This window comes from Typopeltis vanoorti, chromosome 13 (assembly GCF_054136105.1).
Source record: "Typopeltis vanoorti isolate ZY-2024b chromosome 13, IOZ_Tvanoo_1.0, whole genome shotgun sequence".
Taxonomy (NCBI): Eukaryota; Metazoa; Arthropoda; class Arachnida; order Uropygi; family Thelyphonidae; genus Typopeltis; species Typopeltis vanoorti.
In genome coordinates this window covers 109,550,565-109,572,161 of record NC_143561.1, presented here as the reverse complement: position 1 = coordinate 109,572,161, position 21,597 = coordinate 109,550,565, and the positions used below count along the sequence as shown (strand labels likewise).

General features: G+C 34.4%; 1 protein-coding gene across 2 annotated transcripts in view; it reads right to left on the bottom strand.

Annotated features, from left to right (window-relative positions):
- Positions 1-21,597, bottom strand: part of LOC150100465 (26S proteasome non-ATPase regulatory subunit 11-like) — a 237,046-nt gene that overhangs the window by 115,805 nt on the left and 99,644 nt on the right. For both annotated transcript variants that reach the window (XR_016549277.1, XM_090403074.1), the window contains exons 6-7: positions 14,113-14,224; positions 4,567-4,794 (exon numbers count right to left, since the gene is read on the bottom strand). Coding sequence is in view for 1 of the 2 variants with exons in the window: in XM_090403074.1 (XP_090259200.1) it covers positions 4,567-4,794; positions 14,113-14,224 (340 nt within the window). In the remaining variant the exon portion in view is untranslated. The remainder of the gene's footprint in view (positions 1-4,566; positions 4,795-14,112; positions 14,225-21,597) is intronic.

Below are 21,597 nucleotides of genomic sequence, written 5' to 3'. Positions count from 1 at the left end.
TCTCTCACCATGATTTTTGAACTTTAATTTTGGGGAGAAAAGTGCGAGTTATATTCAAGCAAATACAGTAATCTATCAGGTTAATATCCATAAAGATTTTTACAAATCTTTATGGATATTAACCTGACTTGACTGGTAGAATACTATTAATTCCAATACTAAGCAGATGAATTAAAACCAAGCAAATTTCATAGTTCTAAAAATGACGCCTGAAAACTGCATATTAACTGAAAATTTTTCATAATATAATATACAAGTCAAAATGAAAATTTCTAAAAATTATAAAAAAAACACCCCATTGTGTTGGGACGGGTAATAATACCCCAACTGCACCCCTGCATATCGTAAGAGGCGATAAATGAAGACCCAGTCCCCAGGGGTATAGCCAGGTCCCTTTGGGGGTTGGGTGAGGGGCTAATCACCCTTCCGTGTAAAAATTATCTGATTACAGAAACTGCAAATCTGGATGAACAAATGCTCCTGGCAACAGACCTGACTTGCGAGTCCCCAGAAGACTGTTATCTAGCCTGGTCTGATGTGGATAGCGTATATATGACACACCAAGGGGAAAGCCTTTCGGAATCCTTGTTGTTGAAAGAGCCACTTATGAAGCCACAAAAAATTTTAAAGATTGGATCATGGAATGTCAGAACACTGTACCAGGTAGGAAAAACTAGGCAGGTAACAAATGAAATGGAAAATTACAAGCTAGACATTTTAGGCATCAGTGAACTCATATGGACTGATTTTGGTAGACTTACAACTAAAGACAACAAGACAATATTGTACTCTGGATCAGAGGAGAAGCATGAAAAGGAGTTGCGCTAAAACTGAACCCAAAAGACTGATGGAATGGGAACCAGCAAACGAGAGAATTATAAAAGCCAGGTTTTATTCCAAATTTATCAAACTTTCTGTTGTGCAAGTTTATACACCCACTAATGATGCAGATGAAGAAATAAAAGAATGTTTTTATGAACAACTCCAAAAAGTAATAAATTCTATTCCAAAACACGATATGATAATACTCATTGGCGATCTTAATGCAAAAGTGGATAAAAGGTCATGTGTAGAAGAAAAATGCTTAGATTTCAAGGCTTGTGGAGACCGAAATGAAAATGGCATGATGTTTGTATCCTTTTGTGAAATGAACAACTTTGTCATTGGAGGAAGTAAATTCAAGCATAAAGAAATACATCAATTGACTTGGATCGCACTGGATGGCAGCACAAAAAAACCAAACTGATCATGCTACTATCAATAGTAAATTCGTAGGATCCTTGCTTGATGTGAGAGTCAAACGTGGTGCAGATGTTAGTTCTGACCACTTCTTGTTAGTGACAAAGTTGAAATTAAAACTTCAAAGTGTATTAAGAAAGAAAAGAAGTTCAAGAAACTGCATTTGATATTGAAAAATTAAAGAAACAAGAGAAAAGTTTGCTTTGGAGATAAAGAACAGATTCAATATATTAGAAATAGAGGAAAATCAAGATGTAATAACAGTAGAAAACAACAAAGTAGAAGAATTGGAAAAACTTCAGGAATACATATAATGAAGTTTCTGAAGATGCAATTGGTAAACGAAGAAAAAAGAAAAATAAAGAATGACTAACTTCAGAAACTTGGAAGATCATTGAAGAGAGAAAAAAGATTAAATCATTAATGAATACAAATTCAGAAATTATATAAGGTGCATAGCAATCACCATAATGAACTAAATAAAAGCGTAAAGAGAGCTGCAAGAGCTGACAAGAGAAAGTATATTGATAAATTAGCAAAAGAAGCACAACATGCTGCAGAAAATGGACAAATTAGACAACTTTATCAGACTATAAAACAAATCAGTGGTAACAAAAAAGCAATCCCTTCCTCCATTAGAGACAAACAAGGAAAGTTATTGACTCCAAAATCGAAGCAAGATAGAGAGACTATTTTGAAGAAACTTTAAATGTAAAGGTAGATACAGGATCTCAACAGGCACAAAATATTACAACTAGTGTAACACCCAGGCACTAAAAGCATGTGGAAATGATAATATCAATGCCAAAATGTTAAAAGGTTATACAATGAAATATGGAAGACAGAAAAAATTCCTGAACAATGGAAAGAAGCAGTAATTATAAAAATCCCTAAAAAAGGAGATCTGACTAAATGTGAAAATTGGAGAGGAATAAAAGTTTGCTGTCAATTCCTGCAAAAGTTACCAAAATTTTAATTAATAAATTAAAAAAGGAAATCAAAAATTTACTAAGAGAAGAACAGGCAGGTTTTCGAACTGGTTGCGAAACCATTCAACAAATATTTACTCTTAGAAATATAATCGAACAAAGTATAGAATTTCGAGTCCCACTTTACCTAAACTTCCCAAAGTTTCTCTCGATTTCAGTAAAACATTTGACTCAGTAAATAGAGAGAAACTTTGGAAAATATTAGAAGAATACAGAATATGTATTGTTTAAGTTAAGGGATATTACATCCCATATCGTTTCTTAGCCGAATAAGAAACTCAAAGAGTTTCATGCTGAATATAGTAGAAACTATATAAAGTTCGGCGATTCCAAGCGTAAGCAAATACTGGAATATGTGATGGCAGCAAGTCTTGTGTGGAAGTAGATAGAAAACTTACAGACTTCTTTATCATTGAAACTGGAGTTAGGCAGGGTTGTGTGTTATCGATAGAAAACTTACAGACTTCTTTATCATTGAAACTGGAGTTAGGCAGGGTTGTGTGTTATCTGGTTTATTATTTATAATTTTAATTGATTGGAATATGAAAAACTCAATTAATCATCAAAAGAGAGGAATATGTTGGGACTTTACATCCACACTGGAAGACCTTGATTTTGCTGATGACATAATGCTCCGGTACTCCAAGTTAAATAACTTACAGCTAAAACCTGATGTCTTTGCTCGCTGCGCAGAAACTGTGGGTCTACATATAAACAAGAAAAAAACCAAGGTCATGCGAATAAATGAAAAATCAAATAAAGAAATTAAGTTAAAAAATGAAACAATTGAAGATGTTGATACTTTTACATACCTTAGATCAGGAATAAATAAACAAGGCAGCACTGACGAAGACGTTTTACAAAGAATTGCTAAAGCACAAAATTGCTTCAGGTAACTAAACAAATTATGGAAAGCATCAACCATTACAGTTAAAGTGAAAATTAATGTCTATAAATCTACTGTGCGAGCAATATTGCTATATGGCTCTGAATCTTGGAAACTTACTAAAGCACAAAGTAATAAATTGGACATTTTCCAAAACAAGTGTTTAAGAAGAATATTAAAAATCTTCTGGTCAAATACAATTACTAACGAGGAACTTTTAAAGAAAACCTTCTCCAAGTCAATAGATGAGGAGATTCACCTAAGAAGATGGAAATGGACCAGACATATTCTTCGCATGGGGATAAACAGAATTCTCCAAGTAGCACTGAGTTGGACTCTAGAAGGAAGACACTCTAGAGGTCGTCCAAAATTAACTTGGAGAAGAATGATGGAATCCGAAATGAAGGAAGCAAAATGGGCGAGTTGGGCAGAAGCAAGAGCAGCTGCGAGGGACAGGGGCAAATGGAAAACCAGCATTGCAGCCTTATGTGCCAGTAGGCATGGAAAGACTTGATGATGATGATAAAAAAAAAAAAAAAAAAAAAAAAAGTGGGGTAGGAAAATGCAACATACATAATTAGAAAGAGGAGTTTCAGTATGATCAGGTGAGAGAATTAATTTCCGGCATGTACCACTAAATTAACAATGTAACTGATTCAGTTACATCGTTAATTTAGAGAAAGATGGCAAATAGACAGGAACCTGCTTTCTGTGTCTTGAAGTTACAAATTATTGTTGTTTTTTTTACATGAGCAAGTAAACAGGTAATTGGGTTTGGCAGTCACTTATATGAAGCTCAGACAAGTTGACAAAACAGTGTACGTGTGATGAAAGTGTCCCACAGAAACCTATGTGGTGAATGATGCAAAAATGCCTTGCATTACAATCATACTGTTTACGCTTACAGCAGGCCATTATTTTCAAATGACAGTGATCCACTTCACATTTTGCAGACATGGCCTACATCAAGGAGGATACAACATTCTTTTCAATAGTGTATTTCAATGATGAGGCCACATTTCATGTGTCAAGAAAAGTAAACAGACATGCATAACATCTGTATGTGAATTCAGAAATTATGCAATAAATAACTGCAGATATTAAAGTAGCTCTAAATATCAACACTGCTGTTGAACATTCAAGAGACAGTCCAAAATTAAAATTTTTTTGAGCCTGACATGACAAAGAACTTTTTTTTTTCTTCAAAAAAACTAAGTGGAAATCTGTAAAGAAAATGGCACAACTATGATTACCCCACAGATGAGTTGTTGAAAAATGCATTTCATATTTTTTGTATTTAATACTTGCTCAATAAATGTTTCTTATCAAGCACATTGTTTTGACTCACTCTGTATAAATAAGCAGAAGTACTACATGAAATTCACATCAGAAAAAAATAAATAAATAAAATAAATAAAAGGGTAGCCATTCAAGATAGCACAAAATACTTACATTTTAAGCATAATTTTTGACAGCAACATATATTTTAGTGCTATGATTGCTTTGGTACTGTTAATGCAGTCATATCCTTCAAAGGCTTCATAAAAATATGAAAATGCTGTTTTAAAATCCCTCTCATCAGCAGCATGTAAAATGCCAGACTGCAGATCTAAAGCTGCCTGTAACTTTGGAGGACAATATATTCCATTGGCTGTGGTCCTTGCAGATGTTAAAGCAGCTCTAAATATCAAATTTAAAAGAATGGGATGAGCACTGATATAGCTATTTTGATAGTTTATAATATAACTGTAAATTTCTACTAAGAAATTTAAAAATTTCCAGTGTTTCTTGTAGTTATAATGCAAATAAAATCCAGCTTCACATATATTAATCCCTAAATTAAATGAACTGTTGTTTTACTTTACCTTGTTAATTTATAAGCTTTTTTTTTTAATGCTGTGGCTAATTTTTACCTATTCATAATGACCATTGTTGCAGTAATTTAACTTTTAGTTAGGAGATGAATTTCATTGCCTGGTGTGAGGCCACTGCCTTACTTATTAGAGGCCTGAAGTGAATTGAAAAAATTCTGTATGGTCTGTAGAGAGTGTTTCCAAATTATCTATAAGATTAAAAAAAAACATTCAAAAATAAATAAAAATTTAGTTCATCTGTTGTGCTGATGGACTGTAGTTGTAACACACAAAAGCTACTTACATATTATGACTTTATAATCAGTATATACAAGAGTTAGATTTTATTTTTCTCTTTCTATATGTGTGTGTGTGCGTGCGCTTGTGTGCATACAGCAGTTTACAAGCCAATTACCAGTTATTGTCTTATAAACTGTTGTATATTCACCCGTGTGCTGACAAATTCAGTTGTGTGTGTCTTATTATTATTACATGACACCTCCAAGGACTCATTTTGAGAGGGCACTGTTCTCCACATGACCCCCCAATGAACACTGCTTAATCCTCCACAGTGTCACAACCACCATCTAAATGTTATGTCATGTGCTGCCCATTAATGGTATTTTTGTCTGTAAATTGCTTATATACATGTCTGGTCAATTTGCTTGTATATGTATGCATGTGTGTGTGTGTAATCATGTAATTCAGTTTTAACTTTTTTTGGTATTATTATTGCTTTATCCTTAAAATTTTATTCTTGATAAGTGAATGGTTGATCAGGAATTTTACTGGCAATACTAAAATATGCAACAAAATCATTGATATTTGGCTTGTACTGAGTTTATGCTTAGTGGGAGGGTGAGCTCCTTGCCTTACTTTCTTATATTTAAACTGTCACATCTACAGGTTATCTTGATATTGCACTATGTACAACTGCGACTTATGTTGTAAAATAGTTTTACCTTTATACTGCCTTATTTTTGATAAGCGGATAACAGGCTGATTTGACTGTATGCCAAATTAAAAACTAAAATTTCCAACAGGAAAAACCTTACTATCTCCATATGAGATTGAGTAACTCACCTTCAGTTGAAAAAACATCTGCAGCAGAATACTGTGCCCCTGTCTGGGAAAGAAGTGCGCACACTAACATTATAAATGTTTTGGTTTGCTTTCTTAGGGAACTTTTCTGAATCACTGGAACTAGTTTATTACTAAATTGAGTGCAAGTCATTCACATTCATTAATTATGCATTTAAGTCAAGATTGAAAGAAAGAAATTTCCGAGCAATTTGTATTATTATTATTACATGACACCTCTAAGGAGTCCAAGGACTCATTGGGGAAGGGCACTCTACAACTCTTCGTCTCAACCACTTAATCCACCAACTATACAAAATCGGCGCCGCCATTACTAGTGTTTGTTTGTAATTTTGCACGTGTTCTCAACGTTGATTTGCCTGTCAAAACAAATTGGCTTTCTAGTCTGGACATTGACCTGTAGCTGTTTTTGCCATAAGAATAAGCAAGTTGAAAAAACCCATATAAAGATTCCTGTCATCACAACAAAAATTGAACTTGGGCCATTTCCAACCGAAGGGCACAACAACCATTGTTCTTCCAAATGTGCTATGGTGGATCTACCTTATGATAAATAAATATGAGCAGTAATTGCTGCTGGTCCTTTTTTTGCATACCCTTACATGAATCTGTACATGGACATCAAGTTATCCAGTTATTATTAAATAACTGGCATCTAATTATGATAAATATGAGCAGTAATTGCTGCTGGTCCTTTTATTAGACAACTGAAATAATATATATATACAACATTCTTAAAAAGAAAAAAGGAGGCAATAATATTGGGGGAGTGAAATGCCTTTACTTGCATTTCACTGTGAAGTCAGCTGCAAGGGATGTTTGTAGAAACAGCCTAGTAATTTGAAGGAGCATAACTAAAAAATGAAATGTTTTTATGCAAACCGAATATGCCTTTAGCTTGTAAATGAAGTGTGTGTGTGTGTGCACCCTCATTGTATGTATGTATATGGTGAATTTTATCAGTAATGTGACTTCCATTCATTATCCCCTCTGTTATTCATTATCTATATGGATCACATTATGAAGGAAAGTGGTATTAAACATGACATCGAAATTGGAGATGTTAATGTCAGCTCTTTGCTTTATGCGGAAGATGTTATACTTCTAAATAAATCCGCTACAAGTCTGCAAGATTCCCTGACTAAATTGAATAACTGTTGTAATAGATATAGTATGAAGGTCAGCAATAAAAACACCAAGACAATGAAAATAGGCAGAATTGTTGAAAATGTCAACTGCGTTGTGAACGGAGAAAACCTGTGGAACAAGTAAAACATTTCAGCTACTTAGGCACGATTTTTAGTGAAGATGGTAAATTAGACAACAGAATCAACAAAGCTGGTATGGTAGGAAGTCAATTGAATAAATTCATATGGAATAAGAGAGAAATAGTCAGAACACTAAATTAGCTATATACAAGACAGTGTTCAAACCAGTTTTAACTTATGGATCTGAGAGCTGGGTCAGAAGTAAAACACTGGACCAAAGACTAGAGACCATAGATAAAATAGTCCTGAGAAACATTAGAGGCATGAACAGATGGCATCAATGGCAATATCATATTAAAAATGAGGATATTAGGAAATAACTTGACTGTCAGCATCCAGAAATGTGTTAGCAGAGCTAATCTCTGGTGGTATGGTCACTTAAACAAAATGGGTGAGGAAAGATTAGCAAAACAAGTGTTCTCTGCCAGGTTGGCAGGAGAATCCACCTATATCCACCAAGATATAGGTGGATTGATACTGTACAAAGTGCCTTAGACGATAGAAATATAAGTTCTGATAACGTTGGAGTCTTGACAAGTAACAGACTGATTTGGAGGAAAATTGTAGATAGGAAGTTAGTAATGATGTAAATTTTTCATGTAGTACCATATACCATTTTTCATGTAGTACCATATACCATTTTTCATGTAGTACCATTTTAGTTACACACATTACTACATTTCATGTAGTACCATGTAGTATCATATCCTGTACACCCCTTGAGGGTACATGGCAGGAATTTGATGATGATGCTTTTTATAGATGGGTACTACGGACCGTATTCCAATTATGTCGAATTCACCCTCACCAGATCTTTTGAATTAAGCAGTGTAGTTACTGTAACACTTTCATACCTCCATATTTGAGCATTTATTGTTGAATATCATCTACTCAAGCCCTTCCACATTTCAGGTTTTTGATGACTTTTTCAAGTTAAAGTATTGATATGTATTCCTGATTGCATTCCTGTTAAGTGTTTTTTACTACCTAGCTGTCATTATTGTCTCATTTAGCAAACTTTCAAATTAATTGCTCCAGACATCTAGAATATTTTTATCTTCAGTTTTCATGTTCCTTTTATCATCTCTGACTCCTTTTACAGTACTCCTACCTCCATATCTACACTTTTTAAACAGTCTCCAAAATATTCTACCACCTTCTTGATATTTATTTTCTATGTTCTTTCCTTACCCAAGTCTTCCTGTGACTTTGGTTCAGCTAGTTGTACAGTGCTTTGCTCTCTTACATTTTTCTATATTCTCTAATAGCACAAGCTGACTTACTTGCCAAGATCTTTCGATATGATTTCTTTTCCTTGACTGCTTCTTTAACTTCCTGAGTTCACCATGGAGTTCTGATTTTTCTATCCATGCAGACAACCTCACCATATGCCTTATAATAAAATTTAATGGAATAACTACAGCACAAAGAGAAATAATTAAACAGCAGTCATAGAGACATCCTCAGGAATACGTTAAAATTATAAATAACATGCACAAAAAACCCACAATAAACAATAACTGGAAGAAATGAAATTAGACTATATAAAGATTAAAGTCCTATGGGGAGGGCTGTCCTCTATGGGTGCTGTGCCATAGTTGTTGGGTCAGATTTAGTAACAGCCATATTTATTAAGATTAGATTTGTTTTTTAAATCTAATCTTTTTTTTTTTTTCTAATCATATAAATATGGTTCTGTTAAACTTCCGAAGAATTAAGCAGCACGTAATAGAGGAAACTCGAGGTCAAAGAGTGTTAGACCTAATTATAGTGTCAGAGGAGATTTCAGTTAAAGATGTAACTGTTCTGTCTCCAGTTGGTGAGAGTGATAATGTTGTACTGACCTGGAAAGTGGATAAGTATATGGATATTGCATTCAATCTCTTGAGAAGAATAAAGGTCAATAAATATAGCTTCAATCTTCTCAAAAAATTTCGGTACTATCCAGTCAATGTTTAGATAATTAAATTTATCCATAATGATTATTCATTTGGTACCTATCAGGTTCATTAGGCAATGCATTCCATCACTGCCAGCAAATGATCTTGTTAGACTAGATAGCACCAAACATCTCAAGAGTTGCATGGAAAATTGCTACTAATACTGGCAACACATTAGGTTAGTGATAATGACAATGATCTGAGAAAAACACATTTTGACTGTCATCATTAACTGGAAGCAAATATTGTGATGAAATTTTAGAATTTGTCAGGCAGAATAAGCTGGTCATAACATGCATTTTCTTTCTAGTCTATTGTAAAAATAATGCTTATTTTGATATCCATTACCTAATTTATTGAAACATTAAATTCATAAGAGTAAAGAAATCTTTATACTGGGTATATATTCAGAGAATGTTTTAAAAAAACAAAGACAATACACAAAACGGTTAAAAAGATTATTTTATCCAATTTTTTTGCTTTAATTTCATCATCCTTTGAGCATATTTTTTTTTATTTATTTTATATATTTTTTTAATATATAATCAAAAAACCCTGCTCTAGGGACAACATTTTTAAAGCTACCTCAGGCCTCCAATAAGCAGGACAGTGATCTCACACCAGAAAATGAGATTTTATGTGGATCAAGTCCACAAGAAATTTATTCGTAAACCTATTGTACATTTGTACTGTGAACAGGCTAAGGTGTTTTTTTCTATTTTTATTGATTATATATACAGTAAAATCCCTTTTTTACACTTTTCAGGGGAATGATGGGAAAAGTGTAAATAGCAGATAATGTAAAAAAACATTTAAAAAAAGGCTAAAAGATGACTTACTGCTAGTATGTGAGTCTACATACTAGATTACCAAATTTAATAACTGAAAATAAATGAATTTACAATTACTTATATTTATCTATTTAAAAAAAACCTTTAAGTGTTGATTGTTTTTGCTTTTCGTTTTTTTTTTTGACATAGCCCCAGATTGCTTTGCATTGAGTTCAATGCTTGACCTGTTTTTTAGTATCGTGTTCAAAGTGGACACGCAGAGTCCAAGATCTTTTGCTAAATGCACACATGTTCCGGCATGCCAATCTAACATCGTAGAATTGCCATCTTTTCTTCTACCGAAATACATTTTCTATCTTTTTTCTCCATGTTACTAACATGGATCATTCACCAAAGCAACTTGAAAGCAACTTTCACACACTAAATTACGTAGCAGAAATTCTGCAATATCAATTCGTACTGTGATTGGAAAATCACGGTATTGCTCATCATTACATTACTGCTGCAAACGTGCAAGTCACCGTGATGGTGGAAATGAAACTACAGCCAAAAGCAACGCCAACTGGGAACAGAAATGCACAGATTTCCGCAGAAATCGTTTCGAAAATCAGTATTGCCACCCAAGAAAAAAACACAAATCACAGGAAATAACGTGTTGTTTATTATTTTAACGGTATAATAGAACACAGAAACTAAGTAAATAATTAATTTATTAACTTGATGCTGATATTTCGCTGGTATTATAACCAGCATCTTCAGAGCACAAAAACACTGTTTGTCACAATACGCAAGACTAAAACAACATGGTGCACTTAAACAAAATTGTAGCAGCAACACAAAGACTAGAGTCCTGATTTTGGCGCCCTCTATCTGAAAAAGAAAAAAAAAACCGCTATCATATATTACTAGAGTCCTAGAAAAGTGCTAGTTTTTTCTTAATATGACTGTCTCCCAGATCTTCGGCAAGTTAATACAGCCATATTTGTTGAGATTTGGAGTGTGTTTTAGGGCTTCTGTCGCCTCTAAGAACAATCTCTCTGATTTATATGGGTTTCTGTGTAATACTTTTGTGTTTTTCCAGTTGATCCTGTGTGCAGGGGTATCCAGAGCATGGTCTGCTAATTATTTACTTAGTTTCTGTGTTCTATTATACCGTTAAAATAATAAACAACATGTTCGACGAACACATAAGTCTGTCCACACGTCACAGGAAATAACGTCCACATGAAGTTGTCAATGGCTGGAAAAAACAATATATCGTAAGAATAGGCCTTAGGACGGGACCAACGGAAAATGCGTAAATTACAGGAAAACGTAAATTGCGGGAACGTAAAAACAGGGTTTTACTGTATATGTATATACAGGGTGTTCGGGATAAATTTGACATATTTATAATTAATTATATTTTTCCGTAAGTTACATGTATTAACACACACTTCTCTTCATTTAAAAGTTTGGACCCTTCTTCATTCATATACAAGATGTCAGAAAGGATGGATAGCTGGAACCCACCTGAATCATGGAAGAGAATAACTTGTATCATGATGATTCGTGCCCGCCATCAAAATAAGGATATTACGACTGCTGCCCAATGCTCCCTGAATACAGTAAAAACAATCAGGCATGAACTAGAGACTTGCAATGGTGACTACGAGGATGTAGCAAGAAGAAAGATCCCTAGCAGACGATCTGATTGCGTTCGTACAGCAGAATTCCTCGCAAATCTGCAGGAACAGGTGTTGAAGAACCCTGGCATTGGAATTCGGGCTTTGTTCGTGGAGTTGCTAACTGTAGTCAAGCCCTGGATAACAAGGGTAGCCAATGGTAGGCCGTATGTATGGCAGCAGGATTCGGCCCCTTGCCACACCTCTGGGAAAAGTCAAAAATGGTTGTCTGAAAATTTCTACGACTTCACCAGTCCAAATGTTTGGCCTCCAAACTCCCCAGACCTTAACCCCATGGATTATTTTGTATGGGGCGCAGTTGAAAAAGACACCAATCGCACTTCCAGTAATACAAAAGCCCAGTTAATGGATAAAATTAAAACAGTTTTTGCGGCCCTTCCCAGGGAGACTGTAGCATCAGCTTGTTCGAGGTTCCGAAGCAGAATTGAAGCTGTGATCGATGCTAATGGTGGTTATTTTGAGTAAATCTTGTTGATAGTATTGTAATTAACTCTGCCTGTAATGTTTTTTTGTCAATTCATTAAATTTAATAGATACAAAGAAGATTTTCTTTTTCCTTACGAAACTGTCAAATTTATCCCGAACACCCTGTATATATATATATATATATACATATATATATATACATATATATACATATATATATATATATATATATATATATACATATATATATATATATATATATATATATATATATATATTTTTTTTTTTTTTTAACTTTTTTTTTATATAATCCAGAACCCCTGCTGTAGAGACCAAACAAAAATGAAACTTTTTCAAGCCATTTCAGAACTTCAATAAGTGGAGCAGTGGTCTCACACTGGGTGACAAAATTCACCTCCAACCTAAACACAATCATAAACATCTATGTCCACAGCAGGATTTGAACTCACAAACTGTTGGTTAGAAAACGGATACACTAACCACTTGGCCAACGAGACCAGCAAAGAAACAAATCTCTTACATGATGGTGACAGGATCTGAACTCACCGCCTATTAACATGTTCACTGCCAACTACGAGTATACTCGACATACGAGTATACTTGTATGTCGATTTACCGACCTCCTATGCCAAACACGAGTTAACCCTTAGTATAATTACCTTAATTTGGACCCTTGGATTCTGAATAAAGAGGAGAGCACGTCTGGGGGCTTGATAGAAGGGAAATAATTTCAACTAAAATATAGTATATTATGTATGTGCCTCAGAAGCCAACTACGAATATATTCATATGTCGATTATTCAACCTCCTATGCCAAGCGCGAGCTAATCCATAGTATAACACGTAATTTGTAAATCATTTTAAAACTGATAAAAATCAATAAAAATAATAAAATGAAATCAATAAAATAAAAACCAATTTATTCAAATTACAAATGATACACTTTAAAACAATTTTCCACGCACAATGATGTTTTTTTCCTGGCAAACAGGACAATAATAACGTGTTTCGCGTTGTTGTTCGTTTCGTGTACATACTCGGCATGGCTTTGTCCGCGAATATTTTTTTCTGTAGGTGGTAAAATTTCCAAATAATGAAGATCCCGAATCCTGCTGATAATCTGTGATGCTGTAAGCTCATCCATGCTAACAAAAAACAAAAACCGAGATAAACTGATCTCTAAATTTTAATGCAGTCATTGCGTTTCCAGTAATTATATTATAAAATTTATGCACATTTTGAATGTATATATGAAAAATGCGTATTGCCAATTTCTTTAGCCATCTAATTGTCTTTCGTAAGGGGGAATAGTAAGAAAGCATTTGATCAGAAAGATCGATGCCTGACATATCCAAATTATCGTCCCTAACGATATTTGGTTTCATTGAATTTTACCATTCTGATTTTTTGCTTCAACCAGTTAAAATTTGTGCATATTTGAAATGGAAAGAACTTCCCTCTTATCCTTCCATTTGCGATGATGAATTCATTAAATTCATAGTCACTCATATGGAGAGTTTAATTAGAGTAAACTTCTAATTCTTTATTAGTAAGTTTTCTTTTACTGGTCATGGAGAAACTAAAGGTTTTTAGAGACTAGACGCAATACACATTCGTCAGCGCAGGTGATATATGAGTGGGGGTGATACGAGATTACTCGTAGTTGGCGTATGAAACAAAATTGTGTCTGATAAGCCGGCTACGAGATTACTCGTAGTGACCTTGAAGATGCAAAAGCACTTGGCATGTGGGAACAAACTATGCCCGAGGAACGTGGAAGCGAACGTGTTAAATGAAAGGTGGGTAGACTAAGACATCTTGCCAAGAAGCACAGCATTAACTAGTAATATAAGCTAATTTAGTTTCTCTTATAATACATAAACGTGATTAAATATATTTCAAATAACTCATACCTAGCTTTTGGCAAATTACTAAGTGCATGATACACCTTACTCTCTAGTAGTTGAACTTCAACTAATAAATTCTTATCATCCAATTTCTTCAATTCTCTCAACAGGACACTTCCTAGAAAATAAATACTATAATAAATAAAGGAACCAAACCTGAGTGTGTGGAAGACATTACTTCTAAGATTATTCTTTCTTCTTTCAATATATGAAAGACAAATTTTTCAACCATATATAATGAGATGGAAAGGCATACAAGTATATATTATTTATTAGCATGTATATATTGGTGGGTAATGTGTAGGCTAACTCTTATCACTACCCTTCACAAAAACTTGGAGTCATTAACATCCTCAAAAACAGAGCTATAACATTTTGCTCTAATGAACAAGCTCTTAAACAAGAGAATTACAAATTCAAATCTCAGAATTACAAATTATTAGCAACACATTCATAAATAATGGCTATAGCAAAAATGGCATCAATACAGTTCTTCCTAAATCTTCAAAAATGCATATAATATAGATTACAGTAAAACCATAGCTATCCTATACATTAAAGAGTTATTATATAAAATAAATAGAATTCTACACCATTACAATCTTAATAATACTTTTAAACCACCTATAAAATTAAAAAACATATTCAACTCCTTTAAGGATCCTCGTCCTCCTTGGCCCATCCTGGAGTATACCTTATCCATTACACCTGTAACTTACTTCATATTGGCTAAACTGGATGCACAATTCCTATCTGTAAAAAAGAACACAAATGACACATTAAATTTAACGAATTTTGTAAAGCAGGCCTCTCAGATCATGCTCTTAAAACCCTACACCAAATTGATTGGAAAAGTACATGTTCCTTACATCATAGAAAAACCTGGTATGAATGCAAATTTAAAGAAGTCTGCGAAATTTTGATCATCCTAATTTTAATAATGGTAGCATAAAAATCCCAAAAATCTGGATGGTTACACATTCAGCCCACTAAAGTTCATGTTTTCCAGTAAACCCTTACTTTAGGACTCTAATTTCAGCTCTTGCTGGCCATCATCTATACTGTTATGTATTAATTTACGCAAGTAATTATGTGGGAGCATGCTCTCTAGCTTAATATATCTCTTAACGATTTGTACCCAAATAGATAATAATAATAACAGTACTACCATAGCTTTAATGTAGTTTAAGTTTTTTTTTTCTGCCAGAGGTCATCAAACCTTTTATTTTGTATTTCCTTCAATTCTAATTACCAACTTACAACCTAAATATAGACTATGTATTACAATCTTAAATTTCCTTTTATCCAATATAACTGTAGGAAAAGCTTCTTTTTTTTCTCTGAGTCATTACCTTTTCTAGATGAACAAAATTTAAGTACAGATCCCTGTTGCTATATTCTAAAGATTTCTCTCAACTATATGTCATAAAATGAAAATATGATACCAACATCTTCCATTTGGCATGAACAAAGCTTGTTCTTCTCCAACTTTCTCTTCCACAATTTTTCTTCGTCATCATCATCAAATTCTTGCCATGTACCCTCAAGGGGGTGTACAGTATATGATACTACATCAAAAATTTACATCATTACTAACTTCCAATCTACAGTTTTCCTCCAAATCAGTCTGTCACTTGTCAAGGCTCCAACATTATCAGATCTTATATTTCTATCGTCTAAGGCACTTTGTACAGTATCAATCGACCTATATTGTGGATTGTGACATTGATGATATCTGTTCACGCCTCTAATCTTTCTCAGGCCTCTCATATCTGCAGTCTCTAGTCATTGGTCAAGTGTTTTACTTCTGACCCAACTCTCAGATCTATAAGTTAAAACTGGATTGAACACTGTCTTGTATACAGTTAATTTAGTGTTCCGACAAATTTCTCTCTTATTCCATATGAATTTAGTCAATTGACTTCCTACCATACCAGCTTTGTTGATTCTGTTGTCTATTTCCATATTTAATTTACCATCTTCACTAAAAACCATGCCTAAGTAGCTGAAATGTTTTACTTGTAGCACAGGTTCTCCATTCGCAACACAGTTGACATTTTCAACGATTCTGTCTATTTTCATTGTCTTTGTCTTTTTATTGCTGACCTTCATAAAATATCTATTACAACAGTTATTCAATTTAGTCCAGGAATCTTGCAGACTTGTAGCAGATTTATTTAGAAGTATAACATCACATGCATAAAGCAAAGAGCTGACATTAACATCTCTAATTTTGATATCATGTTTAATACCACTTTCCTTCATAATGTGATCCACACAGATAATGAATAACAGAGGGGATAATGTACATCCTTATCTCACACCAGATTTAACATTAAACCAACTTCCTGTACTTCCTTCAATTCTAACTGCTGACTTACAACTCAAATAAGACTAAGTATTGCTTGATATAATGCCCCATTCACACCATATAACTGCAGCATATTGAATAGCTTCTCTCTTGCACCTTGTCATATGCCTTTTCCAAATCGACAAAACTTAAATACAGATCTTTGTTATATTCCCATGCTTTCTCGACTATTTGTCGTAAAGTGAAGATCTGATCCTGACAGCCTCTATTTGGCCTGAATCCAGCTTGTTCTTCACCAAGCTTTTCTTCCACAATTCTTCTCAACCGTTTCTCAAGTATACTTGCATAGATCTTGCCAGGAACACTCAGTAGGGAAATACCTCTGTAATTCTCACATTCAGCTTTATTTCCCTTTTTATATATAGGTACTATGAGAGCTCTACTCCAATCAACGGGAATTCGTTCCCTGTCCAATCAATCTGATCTACTGTGCAGTCACTGTAAGACTTTTATACCACCATACTTCAGCATTTCTGGTCGAATATCATTTACTCCTGCTGCCGTTCCACATTTCAAGCCTTTGATGGCTTTTTCTACTTAGAGTATAGATATATATTCCTGACTGCATGCCTGGCCAGTGTTTTTTACCACTGTGTTGTCATCACTGCTTGTTTCATTTAGCAGTTTTTCAAAGTAATTACTCCATACTTCAAGGACATCTTTTTCTTCCATTTTCATGTCACCTTTATAATCTTTAACTCCTTTTACAGCACTCTTTGCTCCATTCCTAAGCTTCTTCAACAACCTCCAGAATATTTTACCATCTTCTTGATATTTATTTTTCATGTTCTTGCCAAAGTCCTCCCATGACTTTTGTTTAGCTAGTTTTACACAGTGTTTAGCTTTCTTACATTGGTCTCTGTATTCTCTAAGAGCACAAGCTGATTTATTTGTCAAGAACTTTTGATATGCTTTCTTCTTTTCCTTCACTGCCTCTTTAACTTCCTGTGTCCACCATGGAGTTCTAATTTTTTTATCCTTGCAGACAACTTCACCACATGCCTCTCTGGCTGAATCAATCAGGGTTTTCTTCAAGGCTTGCCATTGAATCTCCTAGATTTGGTTCCTGTTCTCAAACTCTCATTTTTTCTTCAATAATCTTTGTGTATTTTAGTCTACAATTCACACTTGACAGCTGCTCAAATTTTATTCGCTTTAAAACTTCTTTACATGTTATTCTTTTCAATGTGAAATTCAATTTTATCGTGCTCAAGACTAAATAGTGATCACTTCCAATTTCAAATCCTCCGTATACTCTGGTGTCCTGCACCAGGGAGAAAACATCACTATCAACAATAACATAGTCAATGCGACTTTTCTTCTTCCATGCCTCTTCTCTCCATGTGAATTTGTGCACATTTTTATGTTGGAACATGGTGTTAGTAATAACCAGTCCATGTCCTGAGCAGAAATTCAACAGGTATTTGCCATTATTATTAGCTTTGCTCTTTTCTCCAAATTTTCCTAAAATATTTTTGTATGTCTCACAATCATTTCCTACTCTGCTATTTAGATCACCAACAAGGATCAACTTTTCCTTTTTTATTGTGTCAGTTGCTTTCTCTAAAGCCTCAAAAAATTCCTCCACTTCTACCTTAGTAGAACCTTCTGTGGGACCATAGGCACAAATAAGTCTCATTATCCAGTTCCCCATTCTCATATTTGCCCACATTACTCTACTTGAGATTGCCTGTCATTCAAATAGATTAGCCTCATATTTTGTGTTGAATACTATGACTACTTCTTCTTTTCCTTGATTGTCATTGCTTGAATATAATATTTTGTATTTATTGCTCAGAAAGATCTCACCAGTTTTTGTCTTTTTTGTTTCAGTCACCCCTATTATGTCGATCTGGTACTTATCTAATTCCTGAGCTAGTTCCCTTTCTTTGCCATTCAGGCTTCTTATGTTGATAGTACCGATCTTTAACTCTGGTGATGTTGAGTTGGGGTGTGTTTTCAGATTTTTCAGTAGCTGACAATTTTTCTTAATAATTGTAATTCTTAGCATCTTATGTAAATCTTAGTGATATTAAGCAACTTTTGAGCATTTTGAGTCATTTTGCAATCTTTACCTTCATATGAATGGGAAACCATTGTTCTGTGATAGAGTGGATATAACGAATCTGGGAAACTGGACTTATAAGGATGGAAATTGTCAGAGATGAGGGAAAATAAATAAATACATATATACGTGTGTGTGTGTGTGTGTGTGTGTGTGTGTGTGTGTGTGTGTGTGTGTGTGTGTGTGTGTGTGTGTGTGTGTGTGTGTTTTTGTATATATCTAGAGCTTGACAAATTATATAAAATCCTACTTGCAACAAATAAAATGTACTCGCCAAAGACCCCCATCCCTTTTTCATGACAAGTCTCAATAAGTTAATAAGAGTTTCAGTTGCTAAGCATGTTTACTAATACCAAGAGTAGTAGCAATAAAGAGGTGGAACTGGCACTGATGTGTAAATTACACACATAAGTGAGAACACCTGTACAAAATGTGATGAATAGATTATACTGAGGAAAGACAGTGATAAAAAGTGAGGTTGTTACTGATTACAACAGACGAATTAATCCATTTCGGGTAGAGATCAAGGATAGCAACATGGTCCTATAGACAGTGAGTTTAGTTTGAAGTAGAAGATAAGAAAAAAAAAAAACATAAATGATTAATGAGTACAAGAAAAACAAGCATTATGGGATGATTTCAACTACTACCACATTGACCAGAAGGATCAAAAAAATGTATGGCAGGAATTTAAATTACAGAGGTCCTCGACCTACGTCGTCCTCGACATGCGTCATTTCGACTTTGCAGCGGTAATCCCATAAGTAATTTAAAAAATAAATTGACTTGAAGCAGCACGACGTAAAATTCAACTGTAGCAGGAGAACTTGTTTGCGAGCACGGCGGAAGAACATGCTGTTACGCAGCGTTTGTTTGGGTGCGATGCCATCACTTGGGTCCCAGCATCACTCTTTGGGTACCACATGCTTTGTTTACATCCACTCTCTCACTTTTGTGTTTGTGTTTTTTTGTGACTTTTTACCCTTCAATATGGCTCCCAAACGTAAGGTAGACTCTTCTGATGGCAGTGTGTTGAAGAAATGGAAAGCCATTACATTAGAAGTGAAATTAGACATTATTAAAAGGGTAAAAAAGGGAGAAACGGCAATGAACATTGGCCGCGTATTGAACTTAAGTTGTACGACAGTCAGGACTTATTATCAAGGATAAAGTTCACATCCTTGAACACTTGAAAGGATTGGCGTCCATGAAATCGACTGTGATTACGAAAAAACATAGTAGGCTCATGATTGAGATGGAAAAGCTTCTTGTTCTTTTTTGTCATTTTTCTGTACTATACAGTAATTATGTTCTCCCTTTCATTTTCCTATGGCCTAGTTCTGTTTCTTGATATATACATATGACTTTAGGGTGTTTTAAGTTAGGTAAGTAACTTAGGCTAAGGAAATTCCGACTTGCATCGAAAATCGCCTTACATCGGTCCGTAGGAATGGATCTCCGAAGTAACTCGAGGGTCCCTCCCTGTACTCATAAATTTAAATTATCTCAGAATGTAAAGAAAGAGCACTTTTTGGTGATATAACATCCAAAGATGTATCTATAAATGACATGGCTGATCATATAGTTGTGAGGAAATACAGACATGCAAATGTTAGCAAAAATATCTAGAATCATAAAAGAACAGTATATGTAGAATTACAGGATAGGCGATTACAATAACCTTAGAGGAGGGCTTAATAACCTGAAGAAAGCAATAACCAACTACATTCCCAGAATTAGGAGGATAAATTACACAGGTAGTTAAACAGCAAATAAAAATTATAAAGCAGAACCACATGAAAAAAAAAAAAAAAATGTGGATGAATATCAGAAGTGTGATAAGTAGATTAATAAGTAGTACAAAGTGCAGTCCAGGACTATTCAGAACATAAACTACACAAATAAAAATCACTGGAAAGTCCTGCAGAAGTATATAACACACTCTGCTTTTACATATCATTTATGATATATCAATGCTTACGTTATAGTACATACTGGTGTCTAAAGGCTACGGATAAATTATATTTTTATCTCTATATAAAAAAATTTTCACGACTACAGCCAAACGTGGACATAAATTTGTTGCCAGCATACTAATAAATTATATTACACAAAAAATGTGTTATAAATTTCATACAAATTATGCAATATGATTTGGCAAAAGTTACAAATTTCCTAAGGACACAGTTAAGGAATTAATGTACAATGCTTACATAAAATATATGGAGCGGCAATTCAGTATGGAATATGTCCATCCCAAACTGTGATACAGCTCTTACAATGCATGCCAAGCCTAGCATCAATGATTCAGGAGTTCTTGAGGCAAACTGGCCCACTACTCCTTTAGAGCAAGGATAACATAGTTTGTTTTCTGAAGGGAAGGGGGATTTCGAGCAGCAATGCATCTCCCTACTGCATCTCAAAAGTGTTCTATGGGGTTGAGATCTGGTGTGCAGTAGCCATTCGATTCAATTAATATCCTCAGTCTCCAGAAGTATCTCAACTGCTTGTATACGATGTGGTGTAGCATTGTCATCCATAAAAATGAATTTTTCACCTACAGTACCACAGAACAAACGAATGCGACATTGAATAACTTTGGTGCAATATTGTCACCAGTCATAGTCCCTTTTTCCCAGTTTGTAGTTCAGTGCCTCCCCACACCGTAACCCCAGCAATGCCATATCTATCCCTTTCAGGAACATTCTCATGACAGTAAGAAGTACCACTTTCATGCCAAATCAAGTGTCGTCTAGAATTAGAGGAAAGACTAAAATGACTCGTCTGTAAAGAGTACATTAACCCATTGGTGTTTCATCTGATTTTTATGGATACAACACCAATGAAAACATGTTCTACGATGAGCTGTGGATAAAACTCTAGAACAGACTTCAGGCATATAGGCCTACTTGTTGAGATATCCTTGTACCTGTGCTGAATAGAGCTAACTTGCAAGTTGACCTGCCATGGTGCATTGATGTTTGCTGTTATAACTAAAAATCTTTTTTTATGCACCATAGTAAAGCAAGGCAACCGCTCAGCAAACATCTGGAAC